This window comes from Chelonia mydas, chromosome 9, assembly GCF_015237465.2.
Source record: "Chelonia mydas isolate rCheMyd1 chromosome 9, rCheMyd1.pri.v2, whole genome shotgun sequence".
NCBI lineage: Eukaryota > Metazoa > Chordata > Testudines > Cheloniidae > Chelonia > Chelonia mydas.
Genome location: NC_057855.1, coordinates 72,701,468 through 72,721,480, shown reverse-complemented (window position 1 = coordinate 72,721,480; position 20,013 = coordinate 72,701,468). Strand labels below are relative to the sequence as shown.

The 20,013-nt window shown below is 36.8% G+C and overlaps 1 protein-coding gene and 1 long non-coding RNA gene across 4 annotated transcripts in view; one reads left to right on the top strand and one right to left on the bottom strand.

Annotated features, from left to right (window-relative positions):
* The first annotated feature begins 1,187 nt into the window (after positions 1-1,187).
* Positions 1,188-19,660, top strand: LOC119567075. Of its 2 annotated transcripts, none has more exons than XR_005226791.2 (5): positions 1,188-1,235; positions 2,684-2,768; positions 5,865-7,709; positions 10,058-14,792; positions 19,230-19,660. It is a non-coding gene; the product is annotated as an uncharacterized LOC119567075 (long non-coding RNA). The 2 variants fall into 2 exon arrangements; XR_006283530.1 differs by having other exon boundaries at positions 1,190-1,235; positions 7,600-7,709.
* The window catches only part of POF1B (POF1B actin binding protein), a 47,003-nt gene continuing 33,484 nt past the window's right edge, over positions 6,495-20,013 (bottom strand). Inside the window, exons 6-14 of one of the 2 annotated variants that reach the window (XM_037909049.2) lie at positions 19,224-19,298; positions 17,032-17,124; positions 16,163-16,276; positions 14,605-14,757; positions 14,295-14,405; positions 12,383-12,511; positions 11,704-11,780; positions 10,182-10,296; positions 6,495-8,073 (exon numbers count right to left, since the gene is read on the bottom strand). In XM_037909049.2, coding sequence (XP_037764977.1) covers positions 10,188-10,296; positions 11,704-11,780; positions 12,383-12,511; positions 14,295-14,405; positions 14,605-14,757; positions 16,163-16,276; positions 17,032-17,124; positions 19,224-19,298 — 861 coding nt within the window. In that variant the 3' untranslated portion in view covers positions 6,495-8,073; positions 10,182-10,187. The remainder of the gene's footprint in view (positions 8,074-10,181; positions 10,297-11,703; positions 11,781-12,382; positions 12,512-14,294; positions 14,406-14,604; positions 14,758-16,162; positions 16,277-17,031; positions 17,125-19,223; positions 19,299-20,013) is intronic. The other variant, XM_043521643.1, reaches the window with a different exon arrangement.

Sequence of the window (20,013 nt, the reverse complement as noted above, 5' to 3'; positions counted from 1 at the left end):
AGACAATAGCTAGTAACTCTGGTTCAGTAAACAGCATATACAAACATGGTATTTTGCCACCAAAACTATGAAATTTTGTTTAAATGAATTTTTGTTTCACAAATTTTAAATGATGTAAATAAGGGAAAAACTAGAAGCTTGGTGGCATGATAATTTTTCTTGGCCGTGTACTGTAATTTAAAATGGGCTTCATAATATAAAGTTAAATCTGGAAAATGATTATCCCAGTATTGCATCTAAACATTTGTGATCTTTTTTAATAAACTCAACAGCTATAGAATTAACTAAAAAGTTAAATAAGTGAAAAATGCCTTTTTTGGCAAAAGAACATAAATTTATTTTTAATATGTACTTCCTTTTATCTACTGTTGTTTCCTGTACATGGAGAAAATACATATTAGCTGTTTTAAAATTCATGTTTTAATAAAAATAGTTCTGTAAAAATATAACAACTTTGGGTGAATTATATGTATTTAAAATAGACAGTGCTTAGTTATCAGTGGGGCTGTCAATCACAGTTAACTCACACGATTAACTCAAAAAAATTAATCACGATTAAAAAAATTAATTGCGATTAATCGCACTGTTAAGCAATAGACTACCAATTGAAATTTATTAAATATTTTTGGATGCTTTTCTACATTTTCAAATAAATTGATTTCAGTTACAACACAGAATACAAAGTCTACAGTGCTCACTTTATATTATTTTTTATTACAAATATTTGCACTCTAAAAATGATAAACAAAAGAAATAGTATTTTTCAATTCACCTCACACAAGTACTGGAGTGCAGTCTCTTTATCATGAAAGTGAAAGTTAGAAATGTAGGGTTTTTTGTTACATAACTGCACTCAAAACCAAACCAATGTAAAACTTTAGCGCCTACAGGTCCACTCAACCCTACTTCTTGTTCAGCCAAACGCTAAGAGAAACCAGTTTGTTTACATGTACAGGAGATATTGCTGCCCACTTCTTAATTACAGTATCACCTGACAATGAGAGCAGGTTTTCGTATGGCACTGTTGTAGCTGGTGTCGCAAGATATTTGCATGCCAGATGTGCTAAAGATTCATATGCTTCTTGATGCTCTTGATGTATTGCAGTTTTAAGAACGCTGGATAGAGATTCTGTAGGTGTTTGTCTGAGGGATCGGAGCAAATGCACTTTACTTAGAGCTTGGCTGTAGACAATGGATCATGTGATGCGGTCTGGATGAAAGCTGAAGACATGTAGGTAAGTATAGCAGTCAGTAGGTTTCCGGTATGGTGTGGTGTTTGTGACCATCGCTTATTAGCACTGTAGTGTCTAGAAAGTGGACCTCTTGTGTGGACTGGTCCAGACTGAGGTTGATGGTAGGGGTGGAAATCATTGAAATCCTGGTGGAATTCCTCAAGGGCCTCCTTCCCATGGGTCCAGATGATGAAGATGTCCTCAATGTAGTGCAAGTAGAGTAGCGGTGTAAGGGGACGAGAGCTGAGGAAGCATTGTTCTAAGTCAGCCATAAAAGTGTTGGCATACTGAGGGGCCATACGGGTACCCATAGCAGTCCTGCTGACTTGAAGGTATAAATTGTCCCCAAATCTGAAATAGTTGTGGGTGAGGGCAAAGTCACAAAGTTCAGCCACCAGGTTTGCTGTGATGGTATCGAGGATGCTATTCCTGATGGTTTGTAGTCTGTCTTTGTGTGGAATGTTGGTGTAGAGGGCTTCTACATCCATAGTGGCTAGGATGGTGTTAATTGATTTCTTGTTAGACTGACCTCACACTTGGTAAAGCAACCCCCATCCTTTCATGTATTTATACCTGCTCCTGTATTTTCACTCCGTCCATCTGATGAAGTGGGTTCTAACCCACGAAAGCTTATGCCCAAATAAATTTGTTAGTCTCCAAGGTGCCACAAGGACTCATTATTTTTGCTGATACAGACTCACATGGCTACCACTCTAAAACCTGTACATGATAAAGAGATTTCCCTACAATTCCTGTATTAGGTGAATTGAAAAATACTATTTCTTTTGTTTTTTACAGTGCAAATATTTGTAATAAAAATAAATATAAAGTGAGCACTGTACACTTTGTATTCTGTTGTAATTGAAATCTATATACTTGAAAATGTAGAAAACATCCAAAAATATTTAAATAAATGGTATTCTATTATTGTTTAACTGCGTGATTAATCGTGATTAATTTTTTTTAATCGCTTGACAGCCCTAGTTATCAGTTATGCCTTGTTATTGGACAGTCTCATTAATTATTCATTTTTAAAATAAAAATACATATAAAACTATAGTAACATAATGAGGAGTGTTAATAAAAACAAAGGTATTCAGAGAATGATACATTTTTATCCATAGCTCTATCTCTTGTGGATTCTGTACTATAAGTAAGTGTGGCTGCATATTTGCAGAGACTTCTGCAAATAAAGAATAAATAAAGATTAAGGAAAGTTTCTTTCTTTAACTTTGAATTTTCTAATACTATCAATTAGTTTGATGGGAGTTTCTTTAACCTCTGAATTATTTTTACATTTCTGCTGTTTGTATCACTGTGGGGAAGAGCATTCAATGGATCACAGATTGGCTTTTGTAAACCTGAAAGACTTTTAAAAGTTATTGCTATAAACATGTCAACATCTCATATTCAATAGAGAATTTTAGTAATTTTGCATGTCTTTTTTTAAGGTGCTTCCTCTCTACATGAAGTATTCAACAGAGGAGTGTTGCAAAAGTCTGGATGTACTATGGAGCCTCCAAAACCATTTTTACTGTAAGTTTTGAATATTTTCTGTTCACTCTCTTGCACTATTTGCTGTGGTGTCTACAAGTATTTGGTCTATTTATGCTAATTTGACAATCTTTTGAGAATTGTTTTGTTCAGTAGTTTTTAAAGGTTCCATTACTGTAGCATCTGGGCACAGTTTATATAGATAAAAACAATACCATACAATAGCTTCTCCAAAATGAGGAAAATGTACTTTGAATATATAACAGTGAACCCAGTAGCAGCAGTAGTCTATGAGGAGATTTCAAGGACAGCGTTAATGGAACGCTTTGCTTCTCTGTGGTCACTTTTGGCCTCAGGCATGTATCTTGTAGGACTGAATTTCAGGGGTGAAGTTCTGCTACTAGGAATGCCCTATACCTGCAGATTTTACCCTAAAGATTTGATAGCCAAAGCTTTCCTTCCAAATGCTTTTATCATTGTTAGGCACTGTGGGAAGAAAGAATGCTGATGACCACCAGGAGTCAGGAAGGCAAATTTCTTTCTGTATAGTAATGCATGGTTGGATACATGCATAATCACTGTGTCAAGCTTCAGCTATTGGGTAGTGCTGGAGGCAGGGTAGCAGAGCAGACAAACTTATTCCTAGATCTTTTAAAATTATTTTAGCATAAAATAAACTGGCAGTAAATCATGGTTTTAAGAGTTTTTTATCCATAGACCACTGACACCACTCAATCAGAAATGTTTGTCCAAATAATAAACTATATAATCTTATAGTATTTGTACTCTTGTTCTATTGTTATGGGTCAGAGTAAAAAAGGAAGACTTGATCAGTTGTCACTCTGCCTCTAATTAGCTTACATCTCAGTCATATCTCCTGTATCCTATTCCAAGAGAAGTGCTTTTGGGCATGTGTGTGCGTGTGCAATATTTAGCTGTTGTATGGTGCTTTTCATCTGTAGAGCTTGAAGTGCTTTGCAAAGAAAGGAACTCTATCTCCATTGTACAGATGTTGTAACTGGAGCAAGGTCATGCAGCAGGTCAGTGGCAGAACTGGAGATATTTGGCTCCAAGCAGTTAGAAGATTTGCTGCGACACTAAGTGGAGCTTACAAGTTTCTTGAATCAGACTTTGTCTCTTTGTGTTGTAATCTCTTGAAAATAAAATGTATTCATATATATTTTTCAGAGCATAATGGATCTGTAAAGCTTCTATAATGCAGATAATTGGGAGTACTGTGATATACCCATAGGGATGATACTCCCTAAACAACATTAGATGGAAAGGAGTTTGAGGAAAAAGCATTGGTTTTGCAGGATAAAAACCTCGTTCTTTATGTGTCATACAATTTACTAGAGGTATAGATGAAGAGAAATGTTGCTTATCCACATCCAGTGTGGTTGGGTGGAAAAAAATCACCCATTGCAGTATGACCTTTGGAGAGAAATAACTTAAGTTTTTTTTAGTTTGTTTTTGCCGCTTTTTTCCCTCCCCCCCCAAAATACCTTTAAAGACTGAAAAATTGGTGGGAGCTGCTTCTTTCTTGTGTTTCACATTCTTAGGTAGTTCAATCAATACATAGCATCCCATTATGAGCTACATGGTAGCAGCAGTGTTTAAATGTGCAAGTAAATGGTTGCAACTTGTCAACAAAGACAACTCTGGTCCCCACGCAAATAACATTAATGGTGGTTAGATTTCACATGCCCCAGATATGTTCTATGTTGTTGCTGATGTGGCAGTGGCTAGGGATCCACATCAGTGATCAGCCCTTCTACTAGATCCTGTACTAAGACAATTCCTGCCCCGATAGCATCCTCTCGACAAAATCCTCAGCATCCCCTTGTCTCAACTGTCATATCCTCCCTTTCCAACTCCCGTCCAGTGTTAGGGGATTAATGATAATCCCCTTTTGAGAGGGCTTTTGGAATCAGCAAAAGGAGCCTTCTGATCGTAAATAGGAGGCACACTTTGGGTGGTTCTGACCAGCCAAGATTTACTGCTTTTGTGGATGAATTGCATGTGGTTACACTATTCTGGGCAAACACGGACACCTGTGATAGGATCATTTGAATTACTTTCATGAGAGTAGTTCTTTTGGGGAAAATGTGGCCCTTAATTATTACAACTGCAAGTCAATAAATCCTACATGCTTTAAAATGTAGAATACACCTTTCTCTTTAGATATAGCTAGCTATACATAAATAGAGATGTACAGCTGTACATACAGTGCTCATTATAGACATAGCAATCTTTTGTATCTAGAGATACACTGTGGATGTCTGCAGTGCTAGATATAGATAGAGATCTCTGGCTGTAGCTGGCTATCTAAAGATATAGCTTGCTGAAGCCAGGGATAGTCATCTTTGTCTATGCCTATAGAGAGCTACAGCTAAGAGATGTTAGATATTTGTACATAGCTATAACCATAGCAATGCAGCTATATCGTTATGGTTATAGCTTTGTACAAATATCTATGTACAGAGATTCAGCTACAGATCCAGCAGTCAAATGATAACTCAGTCACAAGGCATACTTTGTACAAAATTTATCATAGCCCCATAAACACATTGTGACAGTCTGTACCCTTATTTTCACCTTTTTTTATGTGATTCCTTCCCCCCAAAAGCATTCTTCCTTTACGTGTGCGATGCCTGTTGAATTGCTTCCAAGGTAGTTGAGCCAGAGAGAGACAAGACTAAGATGATGCCAGCAAAGATAGTTAGCCATTTTAAAAATGGCGTTTTTTTCCCTTGAGTCAAAGCTCCCCAGAGGTGGTGTTTTGTTTTTTAAAGAAGGCGGCATTTTATTCAGTCTTTCATTTTACTAACCCTATGGTACTGGCTGTTTTGCACCAACAGAGTTCTGCCATGGCCATTAGGCAGACTACATTTTTGACAAACAATTTCCCACCTTTTCATGTGAATATCTTCTAGCATCACCACTCACTCTGGCAGGGAAGGAGCCCTGTGAATGTCATATTTGCATAATAACTAAATGAGAATTATTTTAAAATGGTGTAAATGTCAGTGTTGTTTAATAATGTGCAGTCAGCCATAAGAAATTGGGGGTTTAAGCTAATTAAAGAATGTCTAACATATGCATTAGAAGTCACCTTATTCCTGTTTTAATTTTCAGGAGTTTGAGACCAGGGTCTGATCCTACTCCCCGTTAAGATAAGTGACAAAATGCCCATTGGATTCAGAAGGGCAGAAACAAGCCCCTAAATAGGAAAATTGTTTTAGAATGAAGGAAATATTCGAGTTCTGGCAAATTAAAGTGTCAGTGGGCAGTTTGAGTAAGGATGGATGGATTAGTCCCTACTGAACATTTGAATGGTAAGTTTTGAAGTTGCCTTCAATGTTTGAGAAATTTTTGCCCCCCATGACTGACTTTGGGGTGGAGAACGGACAATAACTGTTTTTCTCAAAATTAAAAATATTGATAATTTCTTTGCTTACTCTGGTGGTGCAAAGGGCCATAAACCGGCAGCAGTGTGGAGGACTATAGAGCAAGCATAGCTTTATGCCTGGCTCTCTCCCCTGAGTGCCCTTCAGCGAACTCTGCCCCCCCCCACTCCTGAGATCCTGCATAAAGGATTTGGGGTCTAGTAACAGTGTTAAATAAAAATGTAGCATCAAGTAGCCTAGCTGTTTAGATAAATTAGTGCATCTAAAGAATTAAAAGATAGGCCTTAGATGTTTTCTAAAGCAGATGGACACATGGCTGTAAGGTTTTGTTAGCAGAAAATTAAACTTGCACACTATATTTTATTAATAGACAAAGAATGTTTATTTCCCAGCTGTTTATTACCCATAGGTCACAAGTGCTCCCACCAACATATATATTGTATCTGTATGGATATAAAATGGACTCCAAGTGCCTCTAATATAACTAAAATATAGAAAAGAAACCCTTTACAAAAGCCAGCACCTATTTAAGTATTGTAGAACCCTTAATTCCTCTCCTCCCAGTATCTTCTCTATATTTTTTTTCAAACCCCACCACATTGCTTCAACTTTCTATTTTATCACTTATACCAAAATGATTGGGACACATTCTGTGGTCCTGAATCAAGTGGGAATTTTGCTCCATTAACAACAGAATATAGCCCAAGAACTATTTTCATTTTACTTTATAAAAAAATGGATATGCCATATTCTTGAAATTTTGATTTACAAGTAAATTTCAAGAATCTTAAACTATGCCTACCTAGTACAGATAGATAGTCACAGCTGGTTTTCAGTTTATAAAGGTTCAGTCAAAAACTTATTCATGTGATCGCTAATGCACTTTTTAAAACTTAGTTGTCTTAAGTTTAGAAGATTATTTTGCCAAATTATAGATGTTGTTTTTCATAAAATGTATCTGCTAAATTAGCACTCATCACTTTATCCAGCTCCTCAGTGCTGGGCCATGAGGGAGTTTGCTTGCATGGAGTTGCTCCCAAGTTAAAGCATTTTGGTTAGTTTATGTACAGAAATGCTGTAAATGTTTTCAGAGAGGTAACTTTTACTTTTAGAATTTCTTATGCCATTTTGAGATCAGAATTTTTGTGTGCTTTTTTTTTTTTTAAATGTAAACTTCACTGATTAAATTTCCATTAGTTCTAGTGGCTGCACTTATCTTTTCTCATCTGTCCATACTGAGATCAAATGCTAAGTGCAGGATTAGAACCAATCTAAGATCTGTGAAGTAATAAATTAACACTCTAAACAGTAGAAACTGGTACCACTATTTTAAGTGTATCAAAATCATGAGCACCATCCTTTCAAGAAATGCTGATGTGCAGACGTATATGTCAAACTTTACCAAGTAATTTGTAATTGATGTAATTTTGCCTCTACTGTTCACGATTATTATTCTTCACCAGGCATGCAGACTAAATAAGTGGGGTTTTTGGTCCTCTCCTCAGTAATGCAGCAAGGAATGGAAAATACCCCTTTACTCAATGTGGTCTGGAAGGACTGAACTTCAGAAATGGTATGGCCTGTTGCTTTTCATCTCTATGGAGAATGTAGCGTCTGGGATTTAACTGCATGTAATGCTAGTATTGTGTGTGTTATGACTCAGTAGTGGTGGTAATGGGCAGACTATGAAAAATGCGTGTTCTTCATCAGATAGAAGTTAATTTGCTTGCTTTGAGTAAGGCCAGCCATTGCTTTTCACAATCCATTATTTCCCACTGCGTGTCTTTAACACATACACCTTTGACTGGGGTTCAGGGAAAGGCCTGGTTCTAAATATTAGACTAATGATGAAAAACAGCAGAACGTTAAAGCCATGATACAGTCATTTGGTATGAGCTCCTTTAAGCAGCTGGGACTGTCACTGGATCTGTTCATTCCTAAAAGAAATAAGCAGTTAATTGAGTGGAAGTTATTCCTGACACAAAACAAACATCACATTGGATTTCACATATGTAACAATTTTGCTGTACATGTACAAGTGCTTACAAATAAGTCTATGCAAGAAACATGGTTGTTTTTATATAATAGGTATCTGACATTCCATGGGACTCAGATACCTAAAGTGAATAGCCTTAGTTCCCATTCAGTGTCTAACTTTAAGCACCCAGGTTTAAATATTCTAGTACTCATGGTAGCATGCTACTCAACGGCTACTTATTTTTAAAAACTACAGTAATGAGCACATAGGTGCTTCTGAAAATTTTACCTATACACACCACCACATTTCAGTGACAAAAACTTGCTTAAATACTGATAATGTTTTGTGGTAACTGAAATACACTGCCTCATATGTTGTTACAGGTGAAGTTAAAAAACAAAACACTTCTAGTATAAACCTATATTGTCATAGGTTTGTAACTTAAGTAAAATAATTTTTTCAACTGAAACCTGCTACAGTGGAACCTCAGAGTTATGAGCACCTTGGGAAGGGGGGAGGTTCGTAATTCTGAACAAAATGTTATGGATGTTCTATCAAAAGTTTACAATTGAACATTGGCTTAATACAGCTTTGAAACTTTACTATACAGAAGAAAAATGCTCCTTTCTTTTTTTTTTTTTTTTTTTAAGTAGTTTACATTTAACAGTACTATATTTATTGGTCTCTGCTGCTGCTTGATTGCATACTTCCAGTTCCAAATGAGGCATGTGGTAGACTGGTCAGCTCATAACTCTGAGGTTCTACTGTATGAAGATCTTGGGTGAAAACCTGGTGCCGCTGACTTTAAATCCTGCTCCCATTAAGGTGTAGGAGGGATTTTTCATTTTGGGAGCTGTCCTGATGCTTGCAGGAGATAAAACCTCAAAATTTCTCTCAGCTTATAGTACTCGCTCTCTCTCCTGTAGTGAAATAAACAAACGAGTTTAACTTTCAAACAGGCTCCAGCTGCCCCTTGTGACTCCTACACCTCTACCACCATCTATCTCCTTGTACTCAGAATTGAGTATGCTCCTATGGTGTCCCCTACAGGAGGAACAGCCTCCCCATTCTCACCTACATGCTCCCCACTCTCTCCTTAAAACCCACCAATCTTTCCTACATGTCATGTTTGTTTCTTCAGTGAAAGGAACTGGTTTGTCTGTGTGAAGTGCCAGCCAAGTTTACGAGGCTCGATGTATATTTATATTCAGGGTTAAAGTACTGCTCCCCAGAAACCTTTGTCTGCAAACTACTTGTATTCAAAAGCAAGCCTCTTTGTGCTGCTCTGCCTAGTGTAAAAGGGCCCTAAAACCAACGCTGATTCCAACTGGTGGAGGACTCCTCAGGCACTATGTATGGCTGGCTGCTGAGGATCCCCTCAGAAGCCCTGGAGACTGCTTGCTGTAAACTAAAGCCCCCACCCCTCCAACTACAGGTAGAGATTCCAGGCAATGTTGTGGGGCAACCTTGAAACTGCTTGTAACTGTCTGTTATACCACAGAGCCAAAGGAGCAGCCCAGGTTTCAGAGCAGATAAAGGTGGTGATTTGAAGCCACCAGCGTCCCTGGGCTTTGAATTTTGTATGAGAGCCTCTTATTCACCCACCCTACTAGTTTATTGAGGGTGTGGTACATCCTATTAGAGATAACAAAAAATAGGGCACATTTTCAGTGCTGGGATTTAACAGCTGATTTGGCTTAATCTTCATTTACCACATACCAGTACTACTTATGGTGTAATATCAATAAAAACTGTAACCCTTTCAAAGGCTAAAGTAGGGTTGTAAGATATGAGGTACAATAAACGAGAGGAAAAAAGTAGAGGCTATTCTACTTATTATTCTTCACCAACATGCAGAGACCATTTTTAGTACTTGTCTATTATGAAACATTCTCTAGGCTGTTCTTACTGACCTATTGCTCATTTTGCTATTTTATTTACAGAAAAGAAGTCTCCAAAATAAGTTTTGTTGCCTTAATGCTTTTTACTAGCCCATTTTTGGCTTCTTTAGAGTACTGAATCTGCACATCAACAACAAATGATATATAACTAACATGGATAACTTACATGTTTCTACATTGCCTCAGTCTTCTCAATTACAATAGTCTCTGTTTGTCTAACTGGTGATGAAGCCATGTAGTCATCGGACAGGAGACCAAGGATTGGATATTGGTTCATGTACCTGTATAAAAAGTTTTGCAAAACTGTAAGTGGAATACTGTTTAAAAAGCTCAGCAGAGATAAACATCTATGTCCAAAGCAGTATCTCGTCTTGGAGGACCAAATTCAACCTTTCCCCCACAATACTCACTTCTAGATTAGTTATTGCGCCCAGATTTGTTTAAAAAGAGTTAAGTAAATATCTGAACCATAGTTTTTGAAAGGCTTTAGTTTACCAACCGAAATTTTCTCTCTCCTCAAAGGCATCCACTTTAGAAGTGTGTGTTTCCACATGTATTACTTTTTCTTTTAAAGCCAAACACTCATTACTAACTATATGCCATGATTCTGTCCAACACCCATTAATTAGCATTAAGGGATGCTCAAAAGACACAGGCATACAGTTGCAGAGGACCAAAAAAAAATGGCGACAGTATGGACTGTTTTTTACTGTTCTTTTGACATGTGTGTTCTCAGCCCAGGACATGTCTACACTACAATCTTAAGTCGACCTATGTTAGCTCGACTTACAGCCACCACAGTAATTACTGCGATGGCTGCTGGACACACTACCGTTCTTCTGTCAGTGGTGTGCATCCTCACCAGGAGCGCTTCCACCAACTGAAGAGGGGCAGTGGGGGGGTGGGGCTAAGAGACAGGGATTTCAGCTCCACACATCTCCCTGCCAGGAGCAGGGGGAGGTCAGCCACCTGGGGCTTTTTGTCTCTGGCAGGGAGATCCAGCCTGGACTCCTGTCAGTTGCGGAGTCAGCTTTCTTGTCAATTTCATGGCTTCAAAAGGAGCTGTGAAATTGACCAGACAGCCAACTTCTTAACTACACCAGCATAAGTGGAGGTGTAATAGGGCCCATACATTGGTGGGAGCAAGGCTGTAATATAAACACTAACATAAGCTGCCTTATGTCAACCTAATTCTGTAGTGTACACCAAGCTTTAGTGTTGTTAACTCTGAAGAGCAAAATGGATTAAGTAGTCCATATTTTTTATCCCTAAAGCAAGCAAATCTAAATCAGCATTCACATACAGAGATTGCCATATTTATTCTGATCGTTTTCTGGCCATAAATACAAATGTTTTGAATAAAAAGTGCAGTAGGATAGATTTCCAACTAAGTCTTAGAACACTGGCATTTCTCAGACATATACAACTTTCTAAGGTTTAGTTTATCAAGTGAGATTCAGAGGAAGGAACACCCTCATTTATCTTCACATCCTCCAAACACTTCATTAAAATGGTCAGTGGGACTATATAAAGCACATCTTCTCCAGACATTTTTCTTAAGCCCAGATATTAAATAAACATTTTAAAAGAGAATCTTGTAACCTGACATTTGCAGGCCACTACTGCTGTGAAAACCAGTATAAAATGAAAATTAAAAAAAAATTAAGAAAATTATATTGCTACATTACTTTTTTGTGATGATAGACTTTGTTACACCTGTGGATTGATTGCATGATAATCTTTCTTGCTTCAACCTGAAGAGTTCCTAAGGAAACCAAAAATAACATTTAGTGAAGAGTTCAGAATTATTATTTTTAACTCTGAAGTCACAAGAAAATAATTAAGGTTAAACTCCTTTCAGAAGACAAAATGGAATCAAATTTGGTTATTCCAATAGACTGGGTCAGAGGAAGGCCTACAGGCTCTACCTAACAGTCAAGGGTATTACTAGGGGTTGGGCAAAAATTACTCCTTTTTCAGGAGAGACAAAGGTTGAACAGGTTGCAGAACTCCCCTCTCTATGAAGCATGCTCATAAATTCCTCTGGCATCCACTTAGCATGGAGGAAAGGAAGGGGCAGCTGTTGATAAGTATTAAAGATTCTTACAAAGGAATTTTATAGTAATAGATGGAAGAAGTGTCCTGCAAACCAAAGACTTATAGTTTTACATGTAGCAGAGCAATTAAAGGAAACAGATCAGTAGTGCTGTTATCTTGGCAGATCTTCTCTACCCCACCTGCTCTATCTTCCACCTTAAATTCTAATGATTTACACAGTTAAAATTTGAATTTTCTTATGGTCCTCAACAGGGTAAGAGTAAATAATAGACTTTATAAAACTGCAGCACAAATGAACACTGTTTTTACCTCTTGCTGCTGTTTAATAAAAGTCTCCTTCTCTTCTAACATTGAAGTAAGTTCATGCAGCCTCATCTGGAAGTCACTGTTACTTCCATCTCTTCTTGAAATATCTTGCTGGAACTGGTTTATCTGGGACTTTAAAAAAAAAAAAACAGTTATGCACATGGTAAGGAAAATAATAGCTCTGAAGTCGACACATCTTAAATAAAGCTGACCTGCAATGAACAAACAATGGAGTTGTGCCCCTTTTTTTGCTGCTTTGTGTTTCAAAAAGATCTGAATTTTAATTTTTTTTTTTTTTGGTGGGGGAAGAAAAGAAAAGAAAAGAAAAAAGGAGGAAGTTCAAGTCTTTCTATGTTGTTTTTCCTGAAACATGCTACAGGCGACAGGAGAACCGGTAGAACTCGGATAATTAAAAACTTGATTGACAGGAGAAGCCAATTTTATTCATATGTTTAAAACTGTTGGTTTGTTTTTAGTTAACACCTATTTCTCACACACACCTGAACAGGAGAAAAGATGGCTTAGTTAAAAGTTAAATATACATCTAAGACCCCCAACGCAGTCTTCTATCAAAACTGTGGAACACTAAACTTGAATTACTGATATTATGGTTAAAAAAAAACAAAAACACAAAGAAAGCTTTTCAGGCCTTTTTAATACATAATGAACTAAAAAGGCAAAAAGTCCAACTTTTCCTCCTTTGCTGGTCTCCTTTAAACTAGAATTAAGCTAATTTTATCCAGTTTGTGGATTTATTTTATTTAATGCACTACTTCTCCCATGTTTTGCTGCTGTTTGTTTTCTGTTACTTTATAATTATTTAAGATTTGTATTATGGTAGTGTGTAGAAGCCTAAATAACAATCATGACCCTGAATATATGAATACAGAAAGTATGGTCCTGTCTGTGTGACTAGTCCTGGACATGACTCTGAAAATGAAGGATTTTCATCAAATAATAGAAGGATAATTTTTTTTGATTCTGCATCCTACTGGCATACACTTAAAAATCCAAATTTTATTTAAAAGTTTTATATCTGCTATTGGTACAAAATTCCAATTTTATTTCTTTCAGGACTCCAACTGAAAGAAATAAAAGGGAAAAGATATTTGTATTTCCAGTTTGTCCACTTGGTACATTTGTCAGCGCTTTAGATCTCATCTCCTTATGTTTGTGTGGATTCTCACACAGCAAGAAACCACATTAAAATAACCAGATTAATATAAAAAAAAAATGTTCAGGGAGACTCAAGAATAGGTCAACTTCAATTAAATGATTTTAGCGCCTTTTTGGTGCAATGGAGTGGTTCCAAGTTAACATTATTACTTTAGTAGTTCACTAGTGCTTTGATTTTGTTTGCTATCAGTAAGTTTATGAAACTCAGTATGCTCTGATAAATTCTTTTGGTTACCAATTATAGCACAAGTTAGAAAGATCTCTAAGCAGGCCAAATATAAATACAGTACCCTTGTGTGACAGAGGTTTTATAGGTACAATTTAAATCAGGATCTGTCTTATTCTGTGAAAGCTGCCTTTCTGGTTAGTTTTTGCACGCTCCCAAAATACATGAATCTTTTGTTTATGCTCAACTCACAAGTCTCTAATGTGTAGTAAAACTGCCAACCCAGTTTTGGAGTCAGAAAAGATTCTGTAAAATCTGCTTCTGAAGGGTGAATTATTAGTTTTCAACCAAACACAACGTGAACAATAAGGCGAGGATTTCAATGGATACAAAACAGAGACCACTATCTCTAATTTCAAACCACAAAATAGCTAAAGTATGTATATTTGGTTGGTATAAGCTTCTTCCATTTTGTAATTTTGAAAATGGAACCTGCCACTTTCCTATATCCATACTTTGCTCAGAAATCTGTACATGATTATGAATGTATACGTTATAAGATAACCAACATACCCTAAGATTGCGGATCTCTCTATCTTTATCCTCTCTCAAGTTGTTAATCATCTCCACGTAACGACTAGAGAGCTCATCTGTGCTGGTTTGTATCAGTGGATTAGAACAGGTCTATGCAAAACAAAATTATAGTACTCTTAATTATTATGCAGTGTAATACAGTTATAAGGATATAAAGTATGTATCATCAGATGAGAAAACAAGAAAATTATCTTTACATGTCACCTTCCCTCCACCCTATGAATTCTAAATCTAGTGTAGCTGGATTTATGAGTGAAAAAATAGTGACAAGAAAATAAAAAACCATTACCTTCATTCTCAGGTTCTGGATCTCCTGATCCAAGGCACGCTTGCAGTATTCCAGTTCTTTTAACCGACAGTCCTTCTCTCCCTCAGCACATCGGAGAGAGATGATCTGTTCCTCCAGTGAACGACATTTTGCAACACTGTCTCTGAGTCCTTGCTATGAAAGCAGCAAACAAAAAATTCTTAGATATGGTCATTGAGGTAGTCTCAAGGTTTGTCTTTGAGCAAAGCTCAGTTTTGGGTATACAGTTACTTATGATGAGCCATTTTTTAACTTATTGTCCTACATAACTTTATTCATAGCTGATTCATATCAGCTGGAGAGCCGGATGTTGGGAGATGTTGCAGATATTCAGCTTCTGTTAAATCAATGGAAATTAAAGGCAGTCAGCACTTCCCTGTGCCAGGCCTTTAGTGTATATATTGTATCCAGTGTTGGTGTAAGCATGTGTGGAAAGAGGTTGGGCATTCTAGGAGGTAGGCCAAATTCACTCTAGAAGCTGTGAAACTTAGCACTGGATTTTTCAAGCAAGTAAGTTCTTCAAATCACTAGTTTTGGACAAAATTCCCTACCCCCAAAAGACTGCCCAATGTTTATTTGATATAGTGGGCTAAATTCTTAATAGGCTTTCACAGGTGGACAACAACTTCAGTTGTACATGGAGCATTACTAAAAAAAATTTAAACAAATTACTAGCAGACTCAATTTATTGCTTCTGCTAGAGTGGCTATGAATTATGATATTTTTTGGCAATTACCATATCCTACACAGAACACATTTCCAGATCTCATTCACTTGCAACTGATAAATACGATTTTTAAAAACACACAAATGTATTTTTAAAAATTAATGTAGAAAAAATAAATTGGATCCATAAGGCTCCATTACATGGACAGAGCAGCATATGGGGCCTTAGTATAAATGAGAATTGGCCCCTTTATTTTCCTAGCCAGAACCCTATGTATTAGATCAGGGGTGGCCAGCCTGAGAAGGAGCCAGAATTTACCAATGTACATTGCCAAAGAGCCACAGTAATATGTCAGCAACTCCCACCGGCAGCTCTGACAATCGGCACCTCCCACAATCAGCTGTTTCTTGTTTGCAGGAGGCTCTGGGGGGGGAGAGGGGAGGAGTGAGGGCATGGCAGGCTCAGGGGAAGGGGTGGAGTGGGGGCAGGGCCTGGGGCAGAGCAGGGGGTTGAGCAGAGAGCACCACCCAGCACATTGGAAAGTTAGCATCTGTAGCTCCAGCCCCGGAGTCGGCATCTATACAGGGAGCCACATATTAACCTCTGAAGAGCCGCATGCAGCTCCAGAGCCACAGGTTGGCCACCCCTGTGTTAGATGTCTGAACATCTCCGGTAACAGTACTCGTATAAAGCGTTCAGAACAACACATTCACATGTTACAGAGAATGCTGATCTCTAACCTCTCTCTTTTTTGTTGGAAGCTGTTCTACCAAGAATAGATTTGTGAAAGTTGTTCATAGAGCTCAGTATTTATTTTAAGTGTGAATTCTTGAAGGATAGTAAATTTGATCATAATAAAATATATGAATTTACCTGCTGTTGGCGATTATTCTCTCTCACGGATGCCAACAGTGCTTCATACTCCTTCACCTGAGATTCTTTAAAAGCCAGGTCTTTCTCTAGTAACATCTTGTCAGTTTCCAATTTCTATGAGACAAAAGTACTTGTTATGAATAGCTACTATAATTTGTCAGTATAAATAAAAAATGGATCCCCTTATTTTTAAAAGAAACAAATGAATTAAAATGACTAATTTATCAGCTCATCATAAAGGCAAACTAAATGAAACAAGACCCCAAAGTGTATACTTAATTCTGAATCAGTTTTGTTGGATATAATTTAAATTCTATCTGTGATTTGTTTGCTCTGTTACAATACTGCACACTTAGCCCAAAGTGTCCGTGGTTACATTATTTTCTATATAGATTCTTACATCATGATAGTAGTGCATTAAGCAACATGACTAACATCTGTCACGTTTGTTCTCTCATCCTGGTCAGGTTAAGCACCATCAAGTGAGGGTAGATATAAATTCTCCACAGTATATATAGTTCTATTATTTTGCTGTCCTGTCTTCCTATGCTATGCACATCATCCTGGTATCAGAGTATCCTTCAACAAAACAGGCAATTACCTATACAGCTAATCATTAAGGGAAAGTCATCATGCAACAGTAGTAACTGCAGTGGAGTTTGCTGCTGGGACAAGATACTAGTCTAGTCTAAATTTTTCTTTATGGACTAAAGCTGATTCTTGCAAATACTTGAAACAATGTAATGTAAAAACTCAGATCTGTGTTATGCAGGAGGTCAGACTAGATGATCATAATGGTCCCTTCAGGCCTCCAAAATCAACCAACCAAAGAGATCAGACAATGGAAACTAAATTTTGCAATAACCTACCCCTAAGTCATCTTGTAGATGGCAAAGCTCCCCACGCAAACTGCCAAAAGTGGAAAGTACAAGTCGCAGTGATTTATCTGATGTCACTCTCATCTAGGAAAAAGAAAAGGATTGATTTCAGATTCTTTGTGGGATATAATCTTTGACAATAACTGAAAATAACCAAACAACAAGAATAGTAAAACTGATTGTCCTTAGTTTAACAGTTATGGGATTTATTTGAAATCTGTTTAGAGACACATGTTAGATAATTTCAAACTTGGACATTACATTTACTCTGCAGCTAACTAATTCTAGAAACAGAATTGTAAGAGCTGCTCATGTCACTTGTACTTTGAAATCTGAATCCATGACTACAAGGATGAGACTTTCATTCACTAAAAACAACACTGTCAGTTACACAAAATTATTTAGATTATTGCCTCATAATATAGGACAAAATAAACATTCTAACTAAGAAAGAATAAGAGAAATAAAGAAGAGTTTCATATTTGTACACAGTGGGAAGGGAAAAAAAACATTAATATTTCCGATTTTCAGCTATATTGTGAGTTTACAGCATTCAGAATTAGAGCAATTACAAAAAAACCAAAACCATTAGTCATCACTCCTGGGAAAGCACACACCAGTGAGTCCATTTCTTTGAGATCTGCCAAACTAAGCTTTCACCCCAAGGACAAAAACCATTAGATAAAAACACCAGCTCCTCCCTTTAGTGGAGAAAAGCAAAACAGATTTAAAAGGAGTCAGTAGTGCTTAGTAATGCTGTATTGGCTGTCGTCTTTTTCCACTGTTAATACACTGAAGTGGCGGTGCGCTGGGCCTGTTCATATTAAAACAATATGTTATTGTAGTATCTCATGGTACAACAAGTCTGTTTTAAAGTTATGGCGAAGAGTCAAGTTGTTTTCCTTTAAAGGATACAAAAACAGCTCTAGTTACTGGTATGATCAGTGACTCTTGGGATTATCAGTGAAGGCTTGGTATTTATATAGTAAAGATTGTAATCTGATCTTTTTATGTCTGGATCAAAATGGATCATGTTTCCCTGTCTACTTAATTTTCTTATTAATATGCAGCACTTTTGAAAGCTTCTTTCACAGGATTCCCAACATCTCTTCTTAGTTCAAATTAACAGAAGTGTTTTGTAACACACAAGATTAACACTAACAATTTTAACTGAAAGAAATACCTTTGTGTAAAATATAAATCAGGATCGGCTGTTATTTTGACTACAGGGGTATCAAAATAGTATTTTAAAGCAGCATCTACGAGCTCATGGTACTCCCTCATTATTCCACCTGCTGCGCCTGCAGCAGCTAGCACTAGAAGGGGGCTTCAAACATAACATTTATACTACAATTCCTAAGCAATGCCAGATGAACGAAGGAGGAGTTTCAGTTCTGACTGAGCACATTTCACAGCAGTGACCAGAAAAGCATACCACTAAAATGTATAAAGGATGGGGAAAAAAATACTGAGAATAATACGCCTTCATTTGGAACCTTGTGTTCTTTTCTGATCACCGCATATCCAAAAACATCTGGCTAAAGGGATCCAAAGATGTGTGACAAAGATTACTAAGAGAGAACATGATTGAGATATAAAAAGCGAGGCACACTTTATATTAAGATTCACTTATAAAGTGTTAAGTTATTAATAGATGTCATAAGGAAGTTACAGACATGAGTTATATGTGTTATAGGTAGTCATCAGATGATGTTATAGATGGTTACACAACATGGATTGTAAGCTATCAATAAGATCTGCTGAACTATAACAATTAACAATTCAATAAAATATCTACTAATCACTTCTTAATATAAAATTGTGACCAAATAAGGAAAGGTACAGACAAGGTAATCCAGATGCTCCTATTTAATCCATCCTCATAATGTGAGGAGACTTCCAATCGAACTGAAAGGCGAGAGATTTAAAACGGGTAAGAAGAAATGTGAATAGTGTAAAAAAAGTAATTAGTTTGTGGAAATGACTGCCACAAGACATCAAGGCCAAGCCCTTAGGAGGATTCAAAAAAGGATTAGATGTTTATAGGAATAACATTCACAGTTACATTAGATAGAATAAAAATGTGTAAGACATCAGTGCTTCCAGGTGTAAGCCAATCACTAACTGCCTTAAATTAACAGTGTTTTTTGTAGATTTGCACGTAATATTTTTCATTTGCATACCTGCAGGAGATAGCGAATCTGCTGCTTTGTCAACTCTGACAGTCCTTTGGGAATCAAACCTTCAATATCTTCTACCTAATAATGAAGACAGAAAAACAAATCAATTTGTTGGCTTTGACATCTCGAATAAGAATTCTTCCTGTATATGACAATGTGATTTCTTCATTAAATTACTCTGCTTGGAAAACATGAGAAAGACAGAAAACTGAGAAATGGAATGCACACAGATCAAATTATATCCAGAAAACTTCCAAAATGTATGTCTTACATTGTATATAAAGCTAATTTAGATGGAGACATTAGTTTGAAGCATATTTATTTTTTGCTGATGAATAAGCAAAAAGTCTGTCAATTTTAAATGTGTATGTTTTAGAAATAATAAACACTTAATTATGTTCCTATTCTGGAGACATAAAAGTTACACTGAGTTGCAGCTACACTAGCCTGTGATGTGATCTGATCAAATCAAATCCTACATGCTAAGTATGGACAGACTTGGTCAGTAAGTCATTGGAGACTAGAATGACCTACATGCTGCAGGACATGCTATACATGATTTAGTAAGTGGCACATTCCAACAGGATCACAGCAGTTAGAGATTGTAACTGACTAATCTGTTTGCATTTGTCAGTCTAAATTCCCTTCAAGTTTCATTTGGAGGCAATATTGTACTTCACTTCCTGTGGAGAAACAACTCTGTGCAGTGTTGTTAAAAACAGCTGCTGCATTTGTGGGAGAGTGAAAGTGCTATATATTTAAGTATTTACAGTAGGAAGCTTTTTAAGTGACA